The sequence below is a fragment of the Equus przewalskii genome, chromosome 4, assembly GCF_037783145.1.
Source record: "Equus przewalskii isolate Varuska chromosome 4, EquPr2, whole genome shotgun sequence".
NCBI lineage: Eukaryota > Metazoa > Chordata > Mammalia > Perissodactyla > Equidae > Equus > Equus przewalskii.
The window spans coordinates 31,705,497-31,730,883 of NC_091834.1; the positions used below are offsets into that span (position 1 = coordinate 31,705,497).

A 25,387-nucleotide genomic window follows, 5' to 3' on the forward strand; every position below is an offset into this window, starting at 1 on the left:
AGATATGGCATATATACATACACAATGGAATATTATTCAGCCATAAAAAGCAATTAAATCCTGCAGTTTGGGTCATACAGAGTTTTATAAACCAGAGTAAAGGGTTGATTTTATTCCAAGTGTGATCAGAAGCTACTGGAGGGTTTTAACTAGGGCATGATCTTATTTGTGTTTGTAAGAGATCAGTGTGGCTTCTGTGAAAGGAATGTAGAAAGCGGGTAGACTAGAATGGAAGGGGTAGACAAAGGAAGATCAGTTAGACTGTTGCTGTGTGAGTTTTTGCAAGTTACTTGACTTTTCTGAACCTTGATTTTACTCTCTAACAGAGATCATTCAAAAGGGTTATTGAGAGTATCAAGTGAGATAATATACGTAGAGGTCTTAGGATGATGCCTGGCATACCCAATAAACGGTAACCTGAGAGTAATAATGAAATGAGAGTTGATTTTCAGTATTACCTGGACTGGTGGTGGGTGCAGCACCACCACTTTCCCTGCGTGCTTTTGTCCCTCTCATGAACTCCCACTGAATCAGAGCATTGATCTCAGCCCTGACCTTACTCAGAAAACCTGCCATATTCACACATATCCTTTTCCGTCTGCACCCCTCCCTTGCCCCCTCTGACAGAACCGCAAGAGTCTTAAAACTGACGCACCACTTCAAAGGGGCTAACCTGTGGTTTGCAACGAATTAGCTCCAGATTGATCATCTTTTTCCTATGAAGAACCTATGACTCCTTTCTGGGACATTTTGAATACCCTGATAAATGATGACACTATTAAATAGTAATGAACTTTCTTTTTATATATTTTGTTCTGGACTTTTCCATCTTTTCCTCAAATGAAGAGTCAACACCATAAAAGGAGAAAACAACAAAGCACAGTATTAAATGCAGCGATTGGTCACAGGACGCATTCCCTGGCAGGGGCCAATGTTACATGGGCCCGACCACAGCCAGGTGCCTGTGGGTCAGCACCAACCTGCTGAACCTCAGGACTGGGCCTCTGACGGCCTGAAGGGAAGCCTCACGTAAGCTCTTTCCTCTACAGACAGCAGTTGGGAAGCACTAGAGCTGGTCCAAAGGAATTTCCTGAAGGAATCCCAAGGTGACAGGATAAAAAAGTCTGAGATAGCAGGGAGGTGGAGGACAAAGTGTTAGTGGTGACGACCAACTTCCTCCACGACCCTCTTCATCATCCTTATTGATGAGGTGCCTGGCCCAGAGACAGAGTACCTCAGACACCTGGGCCTCCTGAGAGCCAGGGCCACTCGCTCTGCCTGGGCCCCTGCTCTGACTCTTGGGAACCTTGGAAGGTCCACTGACAGATGTATCTCTATCCTAGACGTTAGGCCCAGATTAGGGGGTCAGCCCTGCTCTGATCGCTCATTTCTGCAATGATACAGAGCACGTGATAACAGATTATGTTCTGCCATCAGCAGACCTCTGTTTCTTACCAGACAGAGGCACAACTTTGTAGCACGTGTCTGGCTTGGAATCCTGGCTCTGAGACTTAGCAGCTCTCAGGCTTTGGGAGCATTACCTGCCTGTGCCTCAGCCTCATCTGAAAAAGGAACCAATAATAGAACCTACCTCATAGAATCACTATGAGAAGCAAAGCATTTGCCAAGGAAACACAGTCAATGCCATAAAATGCCATGTAAGCATTTGTTTTAAAAAAAAACAAACAGGGGCCAGCCCCGTGGCTGAGTGGTTAAGTTCGCACGCTCTACTTCAGTGACCCAGGTTTTTGCCAGTTCGGATCCTGGGCGCAGACCTGGCACCACTCATCAGGCCATGCTGAGGCAGCGTCCCACATAGCACAACCAGAGGGATCTACAACTAGAATATACAACTATGCACTGGGGGCCTTTGGGGAGAAGAAGAAGAAGGAAAAAACCCAAACAAACAAATAGACAATATGCAGCTGAAAAGAAAAAAAAAAGTAAGGATAAACAGTAATAAGATGAAGGGAAGAAGAAACAGGAAAGAATGGTAATAATTTAAGCCAGATAGAATAAATACCGTTAGGACTTTTCCATCTTTTAATCTCCCCCATCATGGGTAATTAAATGGGCCTACTTTCCTCAGTAAGGAATGGATTGCAGCTTGCTTGAGAGAGGGAGGGAGAGAGTGAGAGAGGGGGTGGGGAGGGAGGGATGCAGGAAGGGAGGGCAGAAGAGCGTGAAGACAATGGCCTGAAACCAGAAAAGCCTGATAAAATTCGTTGTCAGTCTGTGCACCTAAGAATTTGTTTTGCTACTTTTCTTTAGTTTCCAATCTGCTGAACAAGCATCAAATAAGATTGCTTTGAGAAACGGACATAAAAATGTTCTCTGAGCAGAGGAAGTAGTAGTAACAGAACAACACTGATTTGGGTATTTTATTCTACTTAGGTCAGCAATTATATTTTAGTTTGACTCACCTTCCCAGCACCTTCTAGTTTTTTCTTATCTTTCAGTGCTTGTCCAGACAACATTTTCATTTCAACAACTCCTGCTATTGCAATGATGGGTACAATAGCTAAGAGTAAAAGTGTCAATTGCCAGCCATAGATGAAAGATATTATAATGCCTGTCCCAAGATTTGCTATATTCTGGGTAATTACAGCAAGCCTGGAACCTATAGCCTGCAAAATAAACAAACAGAACAAGTTAGAGGGACACTTTCATGTTATCGTTAAAATCGATGCTTGATTTTCTTAAGGATTATGATAGTTCAGCTTTATGAAAATCTATTATCTTCTCAGTTATGAAATGAAAAGTAAAGGTTTACTTGTAAGTTTATTTGGTTTCTAAAATGAAGATTTCCATGACTTCAGAATAAATATTGAAAGTAGAAGATCAATAATTCAGAGCTCAGCTGTGTTCTGATTTTTCAATACCAAGAAAAACATTTTTTTTTTCTGCTTTATCTCCCCAAACAGTTTCCCCAAACAGTACACAGTTGTATATTTTAGTTGCAGGCCCTTCTAGTTGTGGTATGTGGGACGCCACCTCAATGTGGCCTGATGAGCGGTACCATGTCGGCGCCCAGGATCCAAACCAGCAAAACCCTGGGCCACCGCAGCAGAGCGTGTGAACTTAACCACTCGGCCACGGGGCTGGCCCCAAGAAAATTTTCATTAATCAATGAAACAATGATCACTAAAGCAAGCTCTGCTAATTAGCAAGATAAAAGAGTCTGACAATTATATTAAACTGGGAATGATGAAAATTTCCAATGTTAGATGCATAACTACTCATAATTTAAGGCAAATATTTGTCTATAAGGATATTCAAATATATCTTGGCCTATTTGAGATGCTTATTGTGTTTAATTTAACCTGCACTTGATCTGGAAAAAGTACATAGAGCTTAAAGACGTGGAATTTAATTTAGGATGTTACGCAGGCATCGGAACTTTCAGTTTGAAGACCAGAGGGAGCCTGAAGCATGAGTTTCAGAGCATACAGGGCTGTCCAACTCTACAGCCAGAAGTCAAACTGAAAAGTCAATTCAGCCCACTACTCTCTACTTCTCTCCTCTACCGTGGATACACCTCATGACCTTAAGCCATTCCAACTTCCTGCTCTGGCCCCCAGATTTGCTTTCTCTACAAAGAACCCATGTTTTCTCTACTCCCCAAATGTTCTCTGTCTGAATAGGGCTGGTCTCAGGTAAAGATTATGATGGAGTACAGTCTAGAATGGTCACTGCCAACCTCTGTGACTTTGAACAAATTTCTCCCAACCCCCAAAATGAGCAGGCATATTGATTAATAACTAAAGCTTCTCTCAGCTCTAAATTTTACTACAGAATCCTTTACAACCCCTGGTACCCCAATATCGACCCTCTGAAATCCTTCACCACCTATGTAATATAAATACTAGACCAGTAATTAAACGGAAAAGCTGCTACAACTACCAGTAGCCTCTATACATTAAATTCCATACCAGGGAATTGCACCTGGGCTGAAAGACATAGAGTACCTAACAGAACTTGTATTTTTTATCTGATGCAGTCACTGAGCTTATATGAGAGGGATGCTCTGCTGAATTTGGTGTAAGGCAAAGAGTGGAGCAGCCTTCAAAGCCAGCTCTCTGTAATTGCACATTTTTCTATTGGAAAGTCAAAGGTTACAACCTGGAGAGAGTCTGCAGCACAGAGACAATGTAGAAGCCCACTCTCGGTATCTGCATGTCCTACTGAGAACTCGTTCTCCACAGCAACTGACAGAGAGAACCACTCAGAACATCCCCCAAGTTCACAGCACATGAGTTACCACGGACATATAAATGTTCAGCCTTGGAAGGCAGTCAAGGCCACAGAAAGAAGCAAAATGGATCAAAGATGACAAATTCTCCTTTGACATACCTGAAAGGTGAATTAAAAGATCTAGAACCTTAGGCTGGGGGAAGATTAGGCTCCTTGGCATAACTTGATTTAGCACTTCAGGTGACATCGCACTGGTTACCGTTTCATATTCTCAAGACTAACGCTCACGGTCCCAAGGCTACTCGTCATACGGAGTGGGAATCTAGAGCTCTGAGGATCACCACGAACGAGAGGGCACGGAGTGGTAGTAGCCAGAGAGTTTTTATTGCAAACAGTAGGGCTGAGGGGAGGTGACACTCAAACCACAGCGCAAGTGTGAAGCAAGGTCAGACAAAAATGATTTAACACTCAAACCCCACGAAGGCTCTCCTCACAATCTCCCCATCCCACCGTACTCCACGTATTAGTACGTCACTTCCTCTCCGACTCATTTTTCTCTCCACCTTTCCCTGCTTCTCCCTCTCCTGATATTTATTTCCTCCTCAAAACACCACCATATCACTTGAAATCTAATTCTGAAATATTTGTGCTTATTGAAAAAAAGCATAGTTCCTGAATCTCCTTTTGAAATTAGGAACACTTAACTTCATCTGTCCCTCAACCACCATCTCCCAGAAAAGAAATTTAAAAAATACAGTTTCTTTGGATTTCTATATGGCTCTCATTTGCTTTTTTCTCTGCAGAATTCTAGTCCTAATACAAAAAAACCCACAGTTTCATAGGCAAAATATTGAGATATATTTTCTTCTGATTTATGTTTTGCAAGATTAAGCTACTGACTCAAAAATACATCTGAGAAAATGTTTCATTGATAGTGTAATTAAATATGAAAAAAATTTAACCTAGATAAACATTCTCATTAACTATACACACACAAACTTGAGTCAGGCCTGCCTTGGGTGACAATGATTTGTGACAGCACAGCTTCCCTCAGATATTTGTATATTTAAAAAATTAATTATAGGGCCAGCCCTGTGGCCTAGTGGTTAAGTTCGGCACCCTCCGCTCAGGAGGCCCAGGTTTGGTTCCCAGGTGTGGACCTACACCACTTGTCTATCAGTGGCCATGCTATGACAGCAGCTCACATACAAAATAGAGAAAGATTGGCAATAGATGTTAGCTCAGAGTGAATCTTCCTCGGCAAAAAAAAAGAAAAGAAATTAATTATACCACTTCCTATTGTGGAATAGACAGATATGCACATATATATGTGGTATATATATATATGTGGTATATGTATATGTGTGTACATATTTATACACATACACATATATCCGCATCATGAACAGGTCAGCTGGTGATGTACAGCGGATACATCTGTCCTCTCTCAGCCAATTTGTGGTAACAACTATACTGTGCTTTCCTAGTTCCGAGAGCACTCACCAATCTGCTTGCTTCCTCTTCCCTAGTCTGTCTTTTTTAGCCTCTGTTTTAAGTTCTGGAGGATGGTTCTGACTCAGAGTGGCTCACACAAGGTGTGCAGGTGTCCGTGCTAGTGGGCCATGAAAGAGCGAGTTTGAGGTGCCTTTGAGAAAACCAGTGAAAAGCAGACGGCTGACGGCAAGAGGAAATTAGGAGTTCCTGGACATGGCCAACGGCCTCAAAGACAACACAGTATAGGGAAAGGATTGACCACCAATTTTACAAATATAGGAAAGCACTGCGGCTAACGCAGGCCGTAACTCCAGAGAAATGTAAGGGAGGGAAGGACTGCCAGCACAGAACGCCCGGACTACATCTGCTCAGGGTTCAGCTGCAAGGGACTGAGTTAGTCTTTCCTCTAGGGTCCTGTCCCCAACATCAAATGGGATATGGGATGTGTGTGTCTGTGAAAGCACATGAGTACATATGACAAGGTCTCTGTGAAAGGTATGCTAAAGTTACGGCAGCTCACTTTAGCTAAGGAATACAGGATTTAGAAAACTTGAAGATAATTTGTTCACAGTGATCACTATTCACAAAAAAAGCCTCCTCCAGGAAGCTAGCAAAATGAATTTACCCCAAGCTTGCTGATTGAGTCTCATGTCAATTTAAGTAAAAGATAAAATAGAAACTAATACTTTATATCTTCCACCTACTGCCCATTTCTCTGCCCCATTTAATCAGAAAATCCTTTAACCATTTGTCCATGCTTCTTTGGCTATCTTCAGTCTGATGGATTTAAAAGCCACCAATGTACTGAAAAATCTCCAAATGCATTATTTCCAGACCAGAGTTCTCTGCTAACCTCCAGACTCGCAAAGCCACCTGCCTTCTCAACATCTCCATTTGGACATCTAATGTGGGCATCTCACACTTGCTGTGTTCTAAATAGAACTCTCGATTCTCCTCCAAATCTGCTCTTTCAACAGGCTTCCTAGGTTCCTTAAAAAGCAACTCCATTTTTTCAGCTGTGCAGACCAAACACTTTGGAGTCATTCCTAAATCTCCTTTCTCTCATCTCCCACATCCAACAACCAACAAGTTCTTTTGGCTGTACCTTCTGAATATGATTGCTTTTTGTCACCTTCACTATGACCATTCTAGTCTAAAACACTAACATCCCTTCCCTAGATTATTGTAATAGACTCCCTGCCTCCACCCTTGCCCCCTTCAGCCTATGCACACAGCAGCCTTTAAAAATTTCAGACCATGTCACTCCTGTGTTCAAAACTCTACAACACTTGAGACAATTTCCCATCTAATTCCAGGTGTAATGCTGACCTCAACTCTTATGACTCTTCCTTTCACTCACTTTACTCCAGCCACACTACCCTCCTTCTGTTTCGGGAACAGTGGTGGAAATGCTGCAGCCTCAGGGCCTTTGCACTTGCTGGTTCTTCTCTTTTGGACACTGCTCTCTAAACATCTACAGGGCTGGCACCTTTCCTTCCTTCAGGCCTCTTGCATATATCACCATAGCATTGAGGCCTTCCTTCCCTGGCAAGCAGCAAGTTCCTTTTTCTTCTCCAGGACTTAGGACTTAGGACGATCTGGCATACCACGTAGACTCCACAGAGCAGGCTTGTTGTCTGATTTAGCAAGTTCAAAGTCATTTCAGTAAGTGCACATTCTGTTTGGTTAGGTTCTAAACAACTTGATCTAAACCTTAATTTTTGTTGATTTGTTTAGTTTAATCAAAGAATTCTATATTAAAATAACAATTCCTAAGATTTATATTGCAACTGTACAACTCTGTGTATGCTTCCACATTCATAACCTAATTTATTCTTACAGAAGCCCCATATATTAGACAGAAGGAATGTTATTACAGTACTACCTTATAAACAGCTGTAGTCGTAGAAGAAGAAATAGTCACTTCATCCACGAATCAAAAACTCCTGGTTCAACAGTTTCTAGTTACGTCAATTAGAGATTCACGTAGTAGCAAACTTTAAGCTTCAGTCTGATAAAGCTGTTTCCTCTACCTTTGCTTTAATTTTTTCATGTGCTTTTTCATTTCTTTCAACCTTCTTTTAGATTCTTCTCCCTGTCTTCTGAACTGTAGTACCCCTAAACTTGCTTACAGCAGCTACACATTCTTTTCCCAGTAGCAATTACAATTTTCAGTTGATTAACTGAACGTTAAAACAGTCTGATCCTGATGAGGATCAAGGCTGCCCCAGGGAGAGAAGTCCAAGGCATCCTGCCCTACACACCGATCTATATCATCCTCCGGGAAGCATAGGATGTCCTGACGTGATCTGATCTGATTCTTATCTAAAGTTATAGGACTACCCAATAACCAGACCCCACCTACACTGCTACCATTTTAACGATTTTTTTTCACGATCGTCCCTTTGTCTTGTAAAGAAATAACTCACATACCTATGCCGTATAAATTTAGCTCTAACCCTTAACACATGGCAGCTCTTACTGCCCATGGATCCTGTCCCCATGCTACTCCATGCTATTCTCTGAATAAAAGAGCACTACTGCCAGACCTTGAGAGTCCAAGAAATCTTTTGACTCCTTGACTCACGGAGCCCGCATCAATCCTACATGACATGCTGATAAATACTTCCTTTTCTAAATAGTTATCCTTCCATGTGTATTTTGTTAATAGCATGAATAACAAATAACAAAAGAAAACCTGTAAATTATCTATACACTATAAAGTATATGATGCTTAAGTAGTTAACATTTTTGCTGTAAGGCACAGGATAAATGGTTAAGTATTTAATATTTTAATGATGACGAGGACTAGCACCCGTAATGAGAAAATTAGTTTCATGCTGAGATTCAAAATGGCCAATTGAGACAAACACCAGCACAAAGGAGGCACATACCCCTTTAACTTGACCAGCATCATTGGCAAGCCTGGTAGTCAATGCTCCAGTGGTGTTTTTAGGATTGTCGAACCAGCTCACATCCTGTGGCAGAGAAAAGGATTTTATGATCTTAAAGCCCTATTTATGAAACTCATGGTGCCGAGGGCAGTGACAGGGTCAGTTCTGTTTATCACTTGTATCTCCTGCATTTAGCCCTCAGGATGTGACACTCAACAGAGAAAGAAGGGACTTAACAGACAAACACATAAATAATTTCACTTGTCAAAAACTATTTTCAGTGTTGTCTAAATGTGATTTCTAAGTGTTGGATCTATACAACAGTGAACAAAAATGACAAAATTGCTGCTCTCATAAAGCCTAGATTCTAAAGACAGAAGCCACAAGTAAATAAATATATACCATGCCAGGTGGTAATACATGCTATGAAGAAAAATAGAACAGGATAAGAAGAAAAAAGCAAAGAAACACACTATGTTATAGATTGGGGAGGGGACAGAGAAAGCCTCTCTAAGGTGACATGTCAGCGGAAAACTGAATGAAGAAAGGGATGAGAATATCTGAGAGAAGGAAGAAACAGCACATGCAAAGGCCCTGAGGCAAAGGCATACTTGCTTTGTTCATGCACTGGCAAGAAAACCTCAAGGGCTGCCACTAACCTTAAAAGCACCCTTGTGTGAGTTTGTAAAAGCTGCCTCTTCCTCTGAAAAGGTTTCCATTCTCACTTAGCTCTCCCACTCCTCCACTCTCATATGTATCCTTATGCAGTAAGCCAATGTGTATACATTAGACTGTGTATTGAAAAAGAGGTGAAACTATAGGAGATGAGCTCTGAGAGGCAACGGGGGCCACATCATTTATGACCTTAAAAGCAACTGTAAGGATTCCAGATTTTACCCTGAGGGATATGGGTAAATTTCAGCAGGTTTTGGGCAGAGGGATGTTTTCACTTATATTTTAGAAGAGTGGCTGTGGTTCCTGGGAGTGAACCTACTGGATTGGGATAAGGATGGAGGCAGCAAAATCAGTTAGGAGATTATAGTAATATTAAACAGAAAGAGAGGAATCAAGGATGACTCCAGGGTTTTTAGCCTACACAGCCGGTAGAATGGAGCTGCCATTTACTGATCTAGGAGAAGACTAGGAAAGGAATAAGGCCTGTGGGGAGGGGACAGTCACAAGTTCAATTGTGGAAATGTTAAGTATATATGCTTGTCAGACATCTAAATAGAGAAGTTGAATAAGCTGTTAAATAACTGCAGTCCAGGGCGAAACAAATAAATTGGGTTAAAAAACTCAACCAAAGAAATCTACATTGAAATTTAACATTCAACATAAAATAGGATTTTCATTGGAAAGCCACTTACATTTTTAAAACAAATACTAAAAAGATTGTGAGTTTGAAGTATGAATTTATGTCTGCTACAAAAAGAACTATGTTCCTAAGAATTTATCTGAACTGGTGATTTGCATTAAAGCAATATCTATCATTTTTCCCTCAAAGTATTTAAGAAAAAACAAAGCATTATACTTTATTATACTATGTATCAATTTGCTTTTTAAAATTGTTAAGCACTTAAGTGCCTCCTCCACTGGAATATAACTTCCTTAAAGACAGGGACCATTCAGGTCTGAATGCCTTACAATACTTAGCACTATGCTTTGTAAGCAGAAGGCACTTAACGTGATGGCCGGAGTTAATAATTAACGGAGAAGGCATTACACAAACCATCAGGTCAGCTTCCAAAGAATACCGGATCTAGGAGTTGGCGTGGAGGCTGATGGGGTAAAGGGGCATTTGGCCCAAGACCAAGGTCAGCCCCAAGCCTAAGTGGAATCTGCGTTAATACGATTTGACTGAGGGTCCCAGGACACAGCCCTCTACCAAACAGTGCTCTCTCACTCACTAGATTCAATCCTGGGTCTGTCACTCACCAGCTAGCAAGTTCCATAAATATGTCTTTTTTCTAAGTGGTGGTGGTAGGAGCGGGAAAGGATTGAGGAACTGAAGACAGCTTGGAAAATGTGAATGTCATCTAGAAATCCTAATACAGCAAACATGCTTCTCAGCGAGGGTTCAGTCACCCCTGCCACGTCCAGGGAATCCTTCTGGAGCATCATTTTATTCACTGCCAAGTGATTAGTGATTTTAAAATGGAAAGACACAAAGTCACATACAAAATTCTTATTATTGTTAAAGCAACTTTCCCCTTTGACCTGGGCTGCTTTGGGTTACATTCCCAGAATCCTTCCTTCTCCTTTCCCCAGGGCAACATTCACATCTGCCTGTTGTTAGGGTTTTGAAGGTGTAAAATGAGAGGCATTCCATAAGTCCTTATCAGCTAGTAACAATGCAGCCTGAGTGAGGAAATCAGTCTAGCCCCAGCAGAGAAACTGGGTCCTGGGGATGAATTTTTATTTGTGGAAAGAAAGGGTACAAAGGCCATCTCTTGGTGGGAAGAAACACAAGTGTCCTGGGTTTCCCAGGGGAAAGAAGGAAAGGAAGAGAGGACGGGGATGAGGGGTACTAAAGATGGCTTCTGCCTACAGCTGAGACAAAGGCCAGAGGTGAGCCTGCTCTGGAGACTCTGTCTGTTTCCAGTTATTCGTTCCTTATGCCCACCCACAGCCCACAGACAGCAGGGCCTCTGAACCTGACCTGGGGTGCAGTTCAGCTGCATCTCTGAGATGAGACTGAGGGAAGATCAATCCAGGAATTCACTCCAAGTAACCTGTCAGCGCTCCCACTTTCTGAGACCACAGGGCCCATGTGTGGAGTTCTGCACAGCCCGGGGCACAATCCTCAACAGACATACCTGTCTCAGCATGGATCTGAAAACCAGGTATCGGAGCCGCTTGGTGAGGATCTCTCCAGCTTTGCCAAATGTGTAGCCCTGGGAAGAGCAAGAACATGCCACAAGGAAGAAGACTTGTCAGAGACTCAGCCAAGGATTACACAAAAGGAGGGGGACTTGATGTCATTGCTAAAGCAGGACACTAGACAAAGTCAGGAGCTGATTTCAAGGGCTGCCTGTGTTTCGGTGACTGTGCACTCTGGGGCACAGCCGCACTGGGGCACAGCCAGGAGAGCCCAGTTTTGAAATTCATACTGCCACTCCCCAGCTAGCTGGCAGGCCGATGGGGGATTTATTAGGATATGTGCTTCTTTGTCCTCCACTCTCATCCCTGCTCATTTCTCCCAGTGAACCAGGCAGGGTCTGTCACTCAGGAAGCTAGAGTTGTTCCCAAAGCAGGGGGCACTCTAAACAGTGTGGCAATATTATGTATCATCCAAACCAGGGCACTTTTGAGAGTGCAAAGGAGTGCTATTAACAATTTCACCAGGACCTGGGGTGTCACCTAGGAAAAGGGGAATATACAGTCACCCCAGCCATAAAGGGTGCAGAGAACAAAGAGATCATGTTCTTAGTCTCCAAGTTTAAAAAAGCCAAAGTTGAGGAGCAATGCTCCCCTTTTTTCTGGAGCTCTGGGAAGAGGCACACAATGGCATGAGGAAAGGAGAGTGGAAATGGCTGGGTGGTGCGTCAGAAGAGCAGAGGGCCTAATAACAGGCTCAAGGCTCCTGCAGAATCAGAGGAGTGAAGGAGGGCACCCGCCTCTCCTCTGTGCTCCCCAGGAGCGTGTTGGAGGTTATTGAGAGGGAGGGAAGAAACACATGCAAAGAGCACATAGTTATAACTTGTATGTAGAGTGTTACATCTATGACAGCAAGGTCAAATTCCCCACTGAGACTTTAAGTACTTAGTAATGAGAGAGCTCAGTCTTTTTCCATTTCTACCTCCTACAATGTCAAGAAAAATGTTCTGTTTATTAAAAAAAATCAGTACATGGTTACCACATGTTAAATAAAGTGACCTATTGAGAACTTTATCTTAAAAACATACATGTGGCTAATCATTCATTCATTCAATAAGCAATTGCGTGTTTGCTGCTGCCCCACACAGGCCTGGGAACTTATTCAAATGACCTCTTTTAATCATCAAGAGGCAGGTGCCATTATCCCTATTTTACAGATGAGCAAACTGAGGCTCAGACAATATAACCTCCTTATTTGCCCAAGGACACAAAATTAGCAACTGGTTCAACTTGTTCTCAACCCCAGGTCTCACACCAAAACCCATGCTGCCTTACCATACTCTGCTTGTAGAGCACTGAACTCCTTTGCTCTGTTCCCTCTGGTTTCATTACTATTCCAGTTGGGGGAGGTGAGAGGGGAGGCAGAGGTAAGCAAGGGAGCCAGAGGGAGCAAAACGTCTTTGTTATACATACATCAAAGAAACCCGGCTGCTAATAAAGGAGCAATTGTACTAAAAAGAAGATTACACAGATGTTTATAAATTTCACAGTTGAATAAAAGACCCATTTCTCAAAAATGAATAAAGTGAAAATGTAGACATTTACCTGAAGGAAAAATGTAATAAAAGAAATGATTCCAAGGACTAGAAACAATAGTGAAAACATGTTACTATTCTGTCGTTTTGTTTCAGGATCCTCATCTCTGGTAAAAACCTGTTAAGAAAATAAAGGTTTTCAGTTCAACCACCAAAGAAACCATTCTGGGTCTGGCCCATTTCCCATCTAGCACAAGGCTCAGGGTCAAGAGAGCCTTAGTACAACGGAGGCTGCAGCTGCCTCCCTTACGTCAAACCTGGAAGTGTATGCACTCTGCCTTCCTTAGAGGCCAAGAATGAAATGGGTCTGTCATGCTAAACTGATCCAACACCTTTTCTGCTCAAACTCCCTCTTGGAGTAATGAGTGCCACATGTGCCACACTTCTCGTGTAAAACAGAAATGGGAACGCACACTCTCTTCCTCATTTGGTGGGAAACTACACAGTACTGCAATACATTGCTTACAATTTGGACATTTCAAACTGTCCCAAGGAGTCTGGAGAAAATCTGCTGGGGTGGTTTTGGTGAACCAGAGAGGTGGTCATTTACTCAGCCCAGACCTTTGAGAAAGAAAGAAGGTTCCTGGAGCCAGCCTTCTTTGTAGGATGGCCAGATAGAGAGCCAGCGGGGCAACTCCTGCCACCTGACCTAGCACCACACATGGAGACCTTTCCAGAGATGGGTAGAAGGCCTTGAGAAAGACAGAGAAGAACCACTCCACAGGGAAAGTAAACAAGCATCTCCCTTCACACGGGCCACAGTCAGTCTAGCAACAGAGCCATATTCCTAACCCGTAGACAGCACATAGAACAAACATATGTCAACCTCAATCCTTTGGAAGCTATTCCACTTGTTTTCATCTTAACAAGTGGGATGGACATCTTACAGAGGCAGCATGCTAGGCCTGCTCTTGTCCTGCCAAGTGCGTGTATCAGAAAACAGCTCTCTCCCAAGCCGTCTGACACACATGTGAGGACCTCTCTGCACACTGGTGATGCAACAGCTCATGAGGTTCACTCAGAGCCCAGAGACAGCAGGGGAGGGAGGGGCCATCAACTAGTCAGCTTCATCGACTATTTCAGGGATCTGGTTCCCAGGGCCCTAGGATCGAAACCAACTGCCAGAACAAAGGAAGGTTCGAAAAATTAGCTTTCCTATCACAAACCAGACTTCTGTTCTTAATCTTCAAGCTGCTTAGTTTCATATGAAGGCACATGTTTTTTGTGGCTTATGTATACAGTTACAAACAAACAGTTCATTCTTCAGTCAGGACTCACAGGTAAACCCAAAAATGGACATAAACACTCACCCCTATAATCCTTGAAAATATTATTGAAAATGCTGGTTGCAGGCCTCCATTTATGATGGCACAAAATATGCCCACTACAAAATAAGGCCATTCGGTTATATTCAGCTTCAGAATCCTCCAAAAGGAAACTGGAGGTACATTTTCATCCTGGAAAACACAAAATATTACAACAGGCTAGTTAGAAAAAAGAATTGATACTTACTTGATTTAATCATGACACTTCTTCCATATCCATAAAATTTTTTAAATGAACATATCCTATTTCTATTTCCTTATCAACTGATGGCAATTTAGTTTTTAAAAAGTGCTGACAGATTATTATATTATTCCTTTATTTTTTAAAGAAATAAATGATGTTTTCACAAACATTTAACTCTTGCCCAACATTTCCAATATGACAAGAATATTTATGAGACAAGATAAAGAGAATAGAAATGTTTATATTTGAAGAACCATTATAGTCTATCTCTTTATATTAAAAATTCTACTTCTAAAATTCTTGTCCTATAAATCTCACTCATAAATGCTAAACCAAGTCTACAGTGTTGAGATTTTGGTTTGTAGACCACTCTGGGGGATAGGACCGCAGGATTCTGGATAACCCTTCCTTGTTCCCACTCCTACCCTAGCCCTAGCCCACCAAAGGAGGGGAGCCACAGCAGGAGGGTTGAAGCCATAACTCTGTACCCTCTTCCATACCAGAGCCTCTTTTGTACTAAGCTTTCTCTCCTGGCCTTGAGGTTCACGGATACTCTTGCGAGTTGATCTTCTTCTTATTAGACTTGATCCTGAATCTTTTGGAGACATTTCCAAGGCATCAATTTCACTTTGAGATTCACCAATTGCACTCTCTAATTCAATTTCATTTCCTCGTGTCTGAAATAAACAAGAAATATGCATAAACTGGTTAGGCTCAGTTAACCAATGAAAATTAATCTCTAAACATCAGATGTCAAGGAAATTGGTAATTGAAGTAATTACAGGAAAGGACAAAGTTAAATGGCTGTTTCTTTTTTTGTGATATATTTGAAATTAAAAGCATTAAATAAGAAGGATTCCCACTGAATATGCTGAAATAACATCCATTGAATATGCTGATGCAGCCATTCCTTGTATCTTATCTCTTCATCTTCTTTTTGTGGGTGTTTTTGGCTCAATCACATTTGCTTTGGACCAGTGCTGTCAACAGATACACGGTGCAAGCCATACTGTGAGACACATTTGTTATTTTAAATTTTCTCAGTAGCCACATTAAAAAATGTGAAAGAGAGAGGTAAAATCAGTTTTAACTATATATTTTATTTAACCTAATGTATCCAAGATATTAGCATTTCAACAAGTAGTTGATGTAAACACTTATTGAGATACTTTGCATTCTTTTTTTTGTACTAAGTCTTCGGAATCTGCTGTGCACTTTCTACTGACACTTCAATTCAGATTAACTACCGTTCAAGTGCTCAATAGCCACATGTGGCTAGTGGTTACTACATTGAGTGGATAGCTCAGCTTTAAACCTTTTTAAGCTTTTCCTTAACTTTCTCTAATTATCCTTCTTTATTTTCCCTTCTTTCAAGAGAGAAAAATACATATAAAACACTGGTCTGATCCAGAATCCCCTAAGTACTTTTCCCTACACCTCAAGATAATCAAGTTAGGTAATGTTTATTTATTTCACCAAATGCAGCAAATTCACCTTATTCCTGAGATACTTAGGAAAATGCTAGAGTTAGACTATACCTGCATTGTGACGAGTTTGAAGTAAATGCCTTTCTCTTTCATGAGTTCATCGTGATTTCCTTCCTCCACAATGACTCCATCATCCAAACCAGCGATGACATCAGCATTACGAACTGTAGACAAGCGATGAGCTATCACAATGGTGGTCCGGCCTTTTCTGGCCTAAAGACAGAAAAATTTGGTTTCTGAATATATGAACAATTATATGCAAAAGTTCATTCATTCAAGTTATCTATTTACTGAACACCAGTGCCTTCGACATTGTAAAACTATTTAAGCTATATAAGGTAGTCTCTTGCCTCAATAAATGCAGAGTCAATTGATAATGGGTTAAAATGATGTTTTATTACAATAAATATAAACACATATATGATAGTCACATATTAACATTATGTAAGCCTCTAAGTATTTCACTTAACCTCTATCAGCCTAGGTTTATAGTAATAATTAGGGGCTTATAAAAGTAAAAAAAAACCCTATAGCCCAGGCATTGGGCAATCAGAGCAGACACAGGCCAGTGTGCCGTATTGGTGCATACCAGCTAGCGATCAGTCGTGGGCATCATACTGTGCTATCTCCCAGGGCCAGTGGATGGTTAAGATGGACAATAAACGTGAGGAAGCAAAGTCCGGACATCAGCAACACATTGATCTGAACTCAAATCTTAGTTCTCCCATTTACGAATTCCAGAATTTTATCCAAATCTTTCCACCTATGTGAGACTCTGTTTAGTCATATACAAAATGAGGATAATAATGGTTCTCATGTCTTAGAGTAACTGTGATGACTAAATAAAATAATGCTCATGAAGCATTGTGACATATACACAGTAAATGCTTAATAAATGACGCTTATCCTTAGGTGGAAGCATTATGGAAAATTTGAAGAGCTATGTAAATGTTTTTAAATGCCCAATCTCATTTCTATTTTAATAGGGGACAGAGCCAGATAATCAGAACTTGTCTGAGATTTCTTTAACCTTCGTAACTTTCCCAATGCTTATGATTTTTGTTACTCTTTCTTTCCAGGAACTAGGAATAAAATTCTCAAACTAACAAAAGAAGGCATCAGGATCAATATGTAAAAGAGAAATGGAAAACTCTGAGAAGATAAAAAAATACATGGGAGAAAAATTAGGTGGTAGCCACTAGGAAGTAGAAAAGACAGTGGATCAATGCTTCAGATGTTTTGAAGCAAAGGAGGGCATGTGGACTTCCCTGCCAAATTTACATTCTAAAGACAATTCTTTTCAAATGCAAACTTTTAAAATGGTTTTTATTTGTAATTTAATACATAGTTCCATTGAAGAATAATGAGAAAACACGGATATGAAAGTACAGATAAGCAAAGCAAGGGGAAGAAAAGCAGCCACAAGTCTGTTTGCCTCTATTGTGGGTCAGACAGAACATTTTAGTAACCTGACTTTTCCACCCTCAGCAATCTATTAAGCACCCTGCCAGGATGTCTAAAGGAACACACAGTGTTGTATTTTTATCAGTGAGGAGGAGAGTTGGAACAAATATGAGTTCACCTTTGACTTCTACGGTGACACATCAACTCAGAGCACTTTCAGGTTAAAAGTTCTCCACATTCCTTATCCTCACAGAGCTGGCCTGGTTACCATCATATGTCAGAGACCAAGCACAGTGCCTGGCACAGCGTGAGCACTCATCCAGTTTGGTGAATGAGTCATATGGACTCAAGAATTGCAGGAAGGTCAAGCTCTGGTGATAGTCAAGGACGATGTCCTTGACCAGGTAAGCTTCCAACATCATTAGCTCTAGCCCTCCACCTGGGGATAAGAGGTTCTTCATTTCCCCTGGGGTATTGAGCAGGCATTTAACATATTGGAAATTAAACGTGAACCTTCAGATTACATTTTCTTTTTGTTGACAACAGTAAAACTTATAAACCTAAATAACAGGGTTATCTCTAAGGCTAAGTTTTCAAGATCACAATGAAGACCAATTTTCATCTCAGTCTATATTTCTCATTGTGCAATTTTAAATATTTGCAAGTACCTTTCAATGAAAGCTTATTCATCTCTACTTTAAAAAAAAAAACAAAGAGAAATGAATAGAAATTAAACAAACAGATCCAAAGAGGCCTGATGATTTTATTTTGATTGCTGAAGGGATCACTTTAGAAGCAATCAGAAATTTTCTTTTTTTTTTAAATAACATTGAGAAGAATTAACAGTGGGATGTTCTTATGCCTATAAATCAGGTAGGTTTGAAGTGAGGCTCACAGACCTTATCCAGGGCCACCTGAACTACTGCTTCACTTTCAGTGTCCAAGGCTGACGTGGCCTCGTCCAGCAGGAGGATCTTGGGGTTACGAACCAGGGCTCGTGCGATGGCAATTCTCTGTTTCTGTCCCCCACTCAGCTGGGCCCCTCTCTCTCCAACCAGGGTGTCAAATTTCTACAACACAGAAGACACAGGAGGATTTAGCAAAAGAAGAAGGTGGCTCACATTTTAAGATGGGAAGTAATCCCGATAAACAACCCATGCCTCACAGGCAATAATGTCCAGTTCCTTAAAACTTACTAAAAACCAACCCCAATTTTTAAAAATACGCCTACTACTAGTTGATGCTGCTGGAACTTTTAAGATCTGACGTAATCTTGATTTCTCATCTTAGGATTTTCCTCCAGTTGATAATAGTTGCCTAACTCTTACGCATTAGGCCAGCATTCTCTTCTGTGAACCTCTAGCACAGAAGATCGGGAAGGACTTACATTAGGCAGTTTCATGATAAAGTCATAGGCGTTAGCTTCCTTGACGGCTTTCACAATCTCATCCATGGTGACATTTTCACGGCCATAGCGAATGTTTTCAGCTATTGTGGTGGCAAACAACACAGGTTCCTGACTCACCACACCAGTAATTTCCCGCAGATACCTTACGTTTATGGTCCTAATGTCCTGTCCATCAATACTGACCTGAAATAAAAAGTAAGCGTGAGTTTCATACATTGCAGATTTGTAATGTGTGACCTGCAGTGGTAAGTGCTGAGGGCTGCAGCGTCTAGTTCAGCAAGAGCCATCTCACCACGCCCTCCGTGGGGTCATAGAGCCTCTGCATCAGCTGGACCGTCGTGCTTTTCCCACAGCCGCTGTTCCCAACGAGGGCCACTGTCTGCCCACTTCGAACCTTCAGGTTGAGGCCCTTCAAGATCTACCAGGATGAATGACAAATAAACTTATAGGCAACACACAGATACTGGCACTATGAACTGACAGTTCATTTCAAAACTAGATTTAAATACACATTTTTTTTTACAATCTCTAAAGGAAAGTATCAGAAACTCCTCATGCAATACATTGTTGAATCATTGATTAATCATTTATCATTGTACCTTGACTTCATTTCGAGATGGATAACTGAAGTGAACGTTTCTGAATTCCAAATTCCCTTTTATATTATCTGGTTTGTGCCCATTCTTCGAATAGCTGTCAATGCTTGGCTTCTAAACAGAATGAAATTTCAGAAGATTACTAGGTTATTTTTAGTGACATTTGTGGAGAGTTGGATTGTGGAGAGTTGGATTAAGTGATAAAGAAATCGACTTTTAAGTAGAAAAACTTTTAGAAATATGGTTAAATGGCTTGCCAGACTTACGTTATCAATTATCTTGAAGATTTCATAAGCTGCTCCTCTTGCGTTTGCAAATGCTTCAATGCTTGGAGACGCCTGTCCAACACTAAAAGCCCCAATTAATACAGAAAAGAAGACCTGAGGAATGTGAAGGAAAACCATCATGTTACTTAGATAATGTTTACTACAATTTTTTTTTCATGGTTCTTTCTTCTAACACAGCTAATTAAATTTTAAAATGGCAAGGCAACTGATGAACACTCAGTGTCAAAAACATTTTAAAAGTTTAAATACTTTTCGATTTACAATGCAGAATTAGTCTTACTTGCTCAGTGAAACAATGATATAAGTTCTATAGGACCACAATATTATAATAGAACAGGTTTATATTTATTTACTGCTAAGAATTTTGGTTTAGATCAGCAGCAGCAACAAACACTAGGAGAAGCAGAAGAGCCAGGTCCGAATCTGATTAGGCACTAATTGGTTATATGTCTTCAGGCAATTCTCCGAGGGTCTCTGGGTTTCCATTTCTTCATTTGCAAAACCAGGCAAGATTCTGTTTTCCCTAACCTGCAACCTTAGAATTGTTGTAACCAATGAAACAGTATATATGAAACTATTTTGCAAACTATAAAGCACACACACCTAAGGCGTTATTCTTTATTAGGTTAAGTCTTTTTTTCCTCTACCAGACTATGTTCTCTTTGGAGTGTGATAAACAGGTTTTGTTTTTTCATTTTGCCCAAATCAGTGTCTTATTAGTAAAGACTTGACTTTTTTCCTCTTCAGGATTAAACAGAACTAACGCCACTATTCATTTCTTTCTAAATCACACAAGAATTAGGTTACCCAATAATTTTCATAGAAGGAATTCTGCTAAGTGATTCTACGTTTATTTTCTCAATTAGTCCTTACAACAACACTAACAGTTACAGCACGTTATCCCTGTCATTTCCATTTGGCAGAAGAAGTAATGGGGGCCTGAGAAATCTAGGTGTCCACCCCAAATCATACAGTGACTAAGTGGCACAGCTGGAATCTGAACCAAGCCGGTTTGATATCAAATCTTGAACTCTTACTCACTATTCTGGATGCTTGCAGTTTGTGAGGTAGGTCTGGGTCCAGTGAATACTGGATTTGAAACTGCTCATCCACATTATAATTAAGCAGAATACACCTCTTATCACAACCTAGGGCACCCACAGCATCACTATCCTAATAAGAGCTTTTTGGTAAAAGTCATTCTTAACTAAACAGCCTCACACATTTTGGATGAGGCAACAGATGGAAAACTCAAGAGATGCAATTATTATATACACATTACAAATCTAGTTCCTGGGAACTGTTTTAAGGGACTCAACAAAATATAGTCTGTGGTTAACTCACTATGCTTGTGCTTGGCCTATGAAAAAGGAAGTGAGTGACTCTTCCAACAGCATGCACTTTATTAGATCAAGACACGAATTGAGTTGGGTTTGTGAATTATTTCATTGTCTTTAAATAAAAGAAGATAGCATCAAATGGTAAGACTTATGTGCTGAGATAGAGGTCTGAAAGGCACAGAACCTCTAAATGGAATATTCTTTTAGGAAAGTAACAATTTATACTTCCATAAATTTATGAGGTGGATTAGCTGTCACTCAAAAGAATTTGAAAAGAAGTTAAACTGGTATTTTGCCATTTGTTGTTGTGAATAGTAAATCAGAAAATACAAGTAAAGTGCTTAGCATAGAGTCTGGAACAAGGAAATAATCTCAACAAATCAAAGTTGATGCAATAAAGATTGGTGATGTCAATATTATTTAGGCTACAGGATAAACTGTGCAAGGGATCTGCAAAAAGGAGAAAATTAGATGTCGAAGCCATCTAATTTCCTTTCCGCTTTTTAACCTAGTAGTGCATGTCTCTTTGTATTATTCAATAGTTCTTCAAAATATATTCTCCTACAGTCAAGCCAACACCACTCAATTTCACTAGAATTTTAAATAATGATTCAGTTCTTAATATAGCAACACTTACAGTGAGTACTTGTCCAATAGAATATTCTCCTGAGAGGACCAAGGAGGTCCCATACCAGAATGCCAGAGCATATGAGGCATAGATCAACAGGAAAGCAGCACCCATAGAAATGTTGGCTGTAATAGCTTTCTTTATCCCAATTCTTTTAGCTTCTTCTAAATTTTTGTTGTACCTGGTAGAAATAAAAATTATCACATATACTCATAAGTCTTATGAAATAAGTCCATATACCCTGATGGTTATTGAGTACTTAGAAAGTGCCCAGCCCTGTGGTAGGCATTTTACATGTATTTTCTCCTTTTGTCCATATATTGACGCTGTGATGTTAGTACTATTTCAATCCCTTCTTGCAGAAGAGGAAACTGAGGCTTATAAGAGAATAAGTAATTTGGAAGGGAGTCTTCTAAAAGCTCCTTCAATGGCCTTAGCAATAGTGAAATAAGTGAAGTCATATTTAGCAAACTTCCAGAACTTGCATCGCTTCATAGACAAGACAAAATTAGATGCTGTGAAAACACTTGTGGTTTCCCTTTAAAATCTGCATGCCTTTTAAACTTATTAATAAAATGAAGTATAATGCTACAAAGTGCTCAACATGAGTAAGTGCATTAAATCTCTGAACATTAAGGAAACTTTGGAGATAGTTTGCTCTCCATCCTGCGTCCCTCTGAGACTGCCGGAAGGACCAACTGTGAGGATACACGTGTGAGAACATTTTGAGAGCTTTGAACTGCTATGTTATACTTTTTACATTTAAATAAACTGCATAGTTTATCTTAGTTCCAAAAAAGTTTATTTTTAAAATCACTGACTTGCACAAAGTATTTGGCTTACAAATGTGTATGATTCCATCATTACATACTCATGTCCCCTTGCTTAGCCTTTCTATACATTGCCTACAACCCTTTCCCTTCATCCATGCCTCCTAACATTGGTCATGTCATGGCTGCTCACTGCTGGAGGAAGGAACTTGGGCCACGCAAGGCCTTCTGGCTGCCTCATGGGCTGGGCAAATCAAGATCTCAGCACATCTATAACCACGTAATCTCTTCACAACACAAAGGTCGGCATTATATTAGCCAAACTTGGAGAACACCCATTAATACTTCTTCTAGTAAATACAAAAATATACAAAAGAGGACAAAAGCAAGGAAGGAAGCAAAACCTAAAAACAATGCCGGAGACCAAAGACAGATTTTCTCTCTTCAGCTCTAAGGAATTCAAGCTGACTCCTAAATGATAACTCAAGTACTTTTTAAACCCTGGGATAGCAGTTAATTTCTAATGTTAAAGTTAAAGGAGATGGTGTCTCTAACATTACCTTCATTTGAAAGGAACGTTGAAGACTCTTCTGCTTAGGAAGAGATATGTGGAGATAAGCTAATGGGGCCCAGATTCAAAGAAAAAGAAGGATCTTTGCAAATATAGAATCAAGGTAAAATTATGAGAGAAATAGGACAGACGATAATCGAGCCCTAAATGTGTCTTTATCCTCTTGAGCTCAACTCCCTGCAGAACTTAGAACACTGGCTTTTTTAACCAGCTACTTTACCAGTTACAAAAGCAAGCCAAATGCAATTGACATGACCACTGTGTCCCCTAAAGGCCACATTTAAACAGAGCTTTATTGTGATAAAATAGTAACATATTAGAGTTTTTCCCCACAAAAATGTCCCCCAACTTGCTAGTTATAATCTTTGAACAAAAACATTACTTTTGAGAAATCTGTTCCAATGGTTGATATATATATATATCTCCTACTTTATGGGTTGATCTGAGATGAAAGTTACTACTAGACATAAATTATACACGATTACATTTAAAGAACTTTCATGCTTTTGACTCACACCGTTATCTCCTTTATTTCAGTTCTTGCTTACCGAGACTAATGTAGAAATCATTTCACTGAAATGTTGTTGTCCCATGCAGCCAGAAGAAACATTTGCACAGGAAAAAGCAACAGTAAGGAAGAAAATCACTTAGATACCAGAAAAGATAAATGAAGACAAGAAGGGGGTAAGGAGGGAGGAGACATAAATAAGACTCCTTTTACACAAGCTTTTGGATTAGCATTTCAATAAAAATGTCACAATACAAAACCAGATACTAAAATCATCCATTCATTAAAAGCACTAGTATGAAAACGGTAATTAAAGCAGGAGTTCCTAAAGTGGCCTAAAGTTGCAAAACAAGACACTGATATTTAGAAAAGATGATTATTCTTAAATATTATGAAAATATTTATCAGTGATGTAAACAGCCACTTACAAGTGCAAGGAATAATTTTAGTTAAGCAAACAGAAATCAATACTAATAGGTAAACATCTGCAAAACACAAGAGAGAAAAAATTTTCTTAAATCAGGCGAATAAAGCTATTCCATACTATCGAATTAAATTTATTTTAACTTCTGGTAAAATTTCCATCCCAACACAGCCAGCTTCCTCCTGCACCTGCTAATTTGAAGAGAAAGACTAAGACCTTAGTTACAGTGTGGAAGCAGAGAAGGGAAGAGGAAGAACTGAAAAGAAAACTGAAGGATTATATTTAGTCTAAGACAGTATTATCAATTCTACTTCCAAAACATCCCATATCTATGTACTTGTCACCCCTCTCCTGCCTGAGGTCTACATCAGGCCACCATAAGCCCTGCCACCTGCACCATTACAACAGCCTTTCCAATGTCCTCCCTGCTTCCAATCTTTGACCGCTCTCATCCATTCACCAGACAATTACAGACAGAGAAATTACCTTAAAACATAATGTGGATAGTCATTCCCTTGTTTAGGACCCTCAATTGCTTCCCTGTACCCTTGGAATAAAATCTTAACTCCTCACCACGGCCTGCAAATCCTCACGTTCTGGCCTCCACCCACCTTCAACAGCCTTTCTTCACCCGTCTCCCCTCACTTAACTGAGCTCCAGTCACACAGCCTTAGGATGGGTCGTAGAACATAGTAAAGTCTTTGTCACTCAGGAAATTTGGAAGACTCTTCTATCCCTGCCCCTACCACAGCAGGCTTTTTCTTACCCCTCAAATCTCAGCCTAGAAGAAACCTCAAAGATGCTTCCCTGAACAACATATTTCAAGAAAATTTGCCCTCCTCACCCTCATCAGCGCACTCTTTAATTCTTTCATAGCACATTTAAAAAATCTGTAACTTAATTCATTTCTGTGATGATTTCTTTCTTGTCTGCCTTCCTCCTTTCCTCCCTTCCTTCCTTCCCTTTTTTCCACCTTACTATTTTGACTGAGGCTCACAGGAGAGCAGATATCCTCTATTTCCAATTCACTATTGAAAACCCAGAGCCTAGCGTGGTGCTTGGCATGTGGTAGATGCTGCCTAAATTCGTTGAATGAATGAACTTTCAAGAAACAGCCAAGCTAGAAAGAATCTTAGGTCATCAGGTTGTAGTCTTAGGTCTACTCTCGATCTCCAGGCAAATCTAATTTCCAGTTCTCGGGGGGAGCACATCCTTTCAAAGATATATTCCAGTAACCAGTATCTTCTGAAGAAATGATTCCACACATAAAATCAATCTTTGACTACAGCCATGTAAACTCATTTTCTTATTTTATTTTTAACTTTTTAATTTTTTGAGGAAGATTAGCCCTGAGCTAACATCTGCTGCCAATCCTCCTCTTTTTGCTGAGGAAGACTGGTCCTGAGCTAACATCAATGCCCATCTTCCTCTACTTTATATGTGGGATGCCTACCACAGCAT

At 40.3% G+C, this 25,387-nt stretch overlaps 1 protein-coding gene across 1 annotated transcript in view; it reads right to left on the reverse strand.

Moving 5' to 3' along the window:
* The window catches only part of ABCB1 (ATP binding cassette subfamily B member 1), a 197,324-nt gene that overhangs the window by 19,498 nt on the left and 152,439 nt on the right, over positions 1-25,387 (reverse strand). Inside the window, exons 10-22 of the mRNA XM_070617351.1 lie at positions 21,663-21,834; positions 19,665-19,778; positions 19,402-19,512; positions 19,095-19,220; positions 18,782-18,985; positions 18,294-18,464; positions 16,042-16,203; positions 15,004-15,180; positions 14,305-14,451; positions 13,005-13,112; positions 11,399-11,476; positions 8,583-8,666; positions 2,424-2,627 (exon numbers count right to left, since the gene is read on the reverse strand). Of these exons, the coding sequence (XP_070473452.1) occupies positions 2,424-2,627; positions 8,583-8,666; positions 11,399-11,476; positions 13,005-13,112; positions 14,305-14,451; positions 15,004-15,180; positions 16,042-16,203; positions 18,294-18,464; positions 18,782-18,985; positions 19,095-19,220; positions 19,402-19,512; positions 19,665-19,778; positions 21,663-21,834 (1,858 nt within the window). The remainder of the gene's footprint in view (positions 1-2,423; positions 2,628-8,582; positions 8,667-11,398; positions 11,477-13,004; positions 13,113-14,304; positions 14,452-15,003; positions 15,181-16,041; positions 16,204-18,293; positions 18,465-18,781; positions 18,986-19,094; positions 19,221-19,401; positions 19,513-19,664; positions 19,779-21,662; positions 21,835-25,387) is intronic.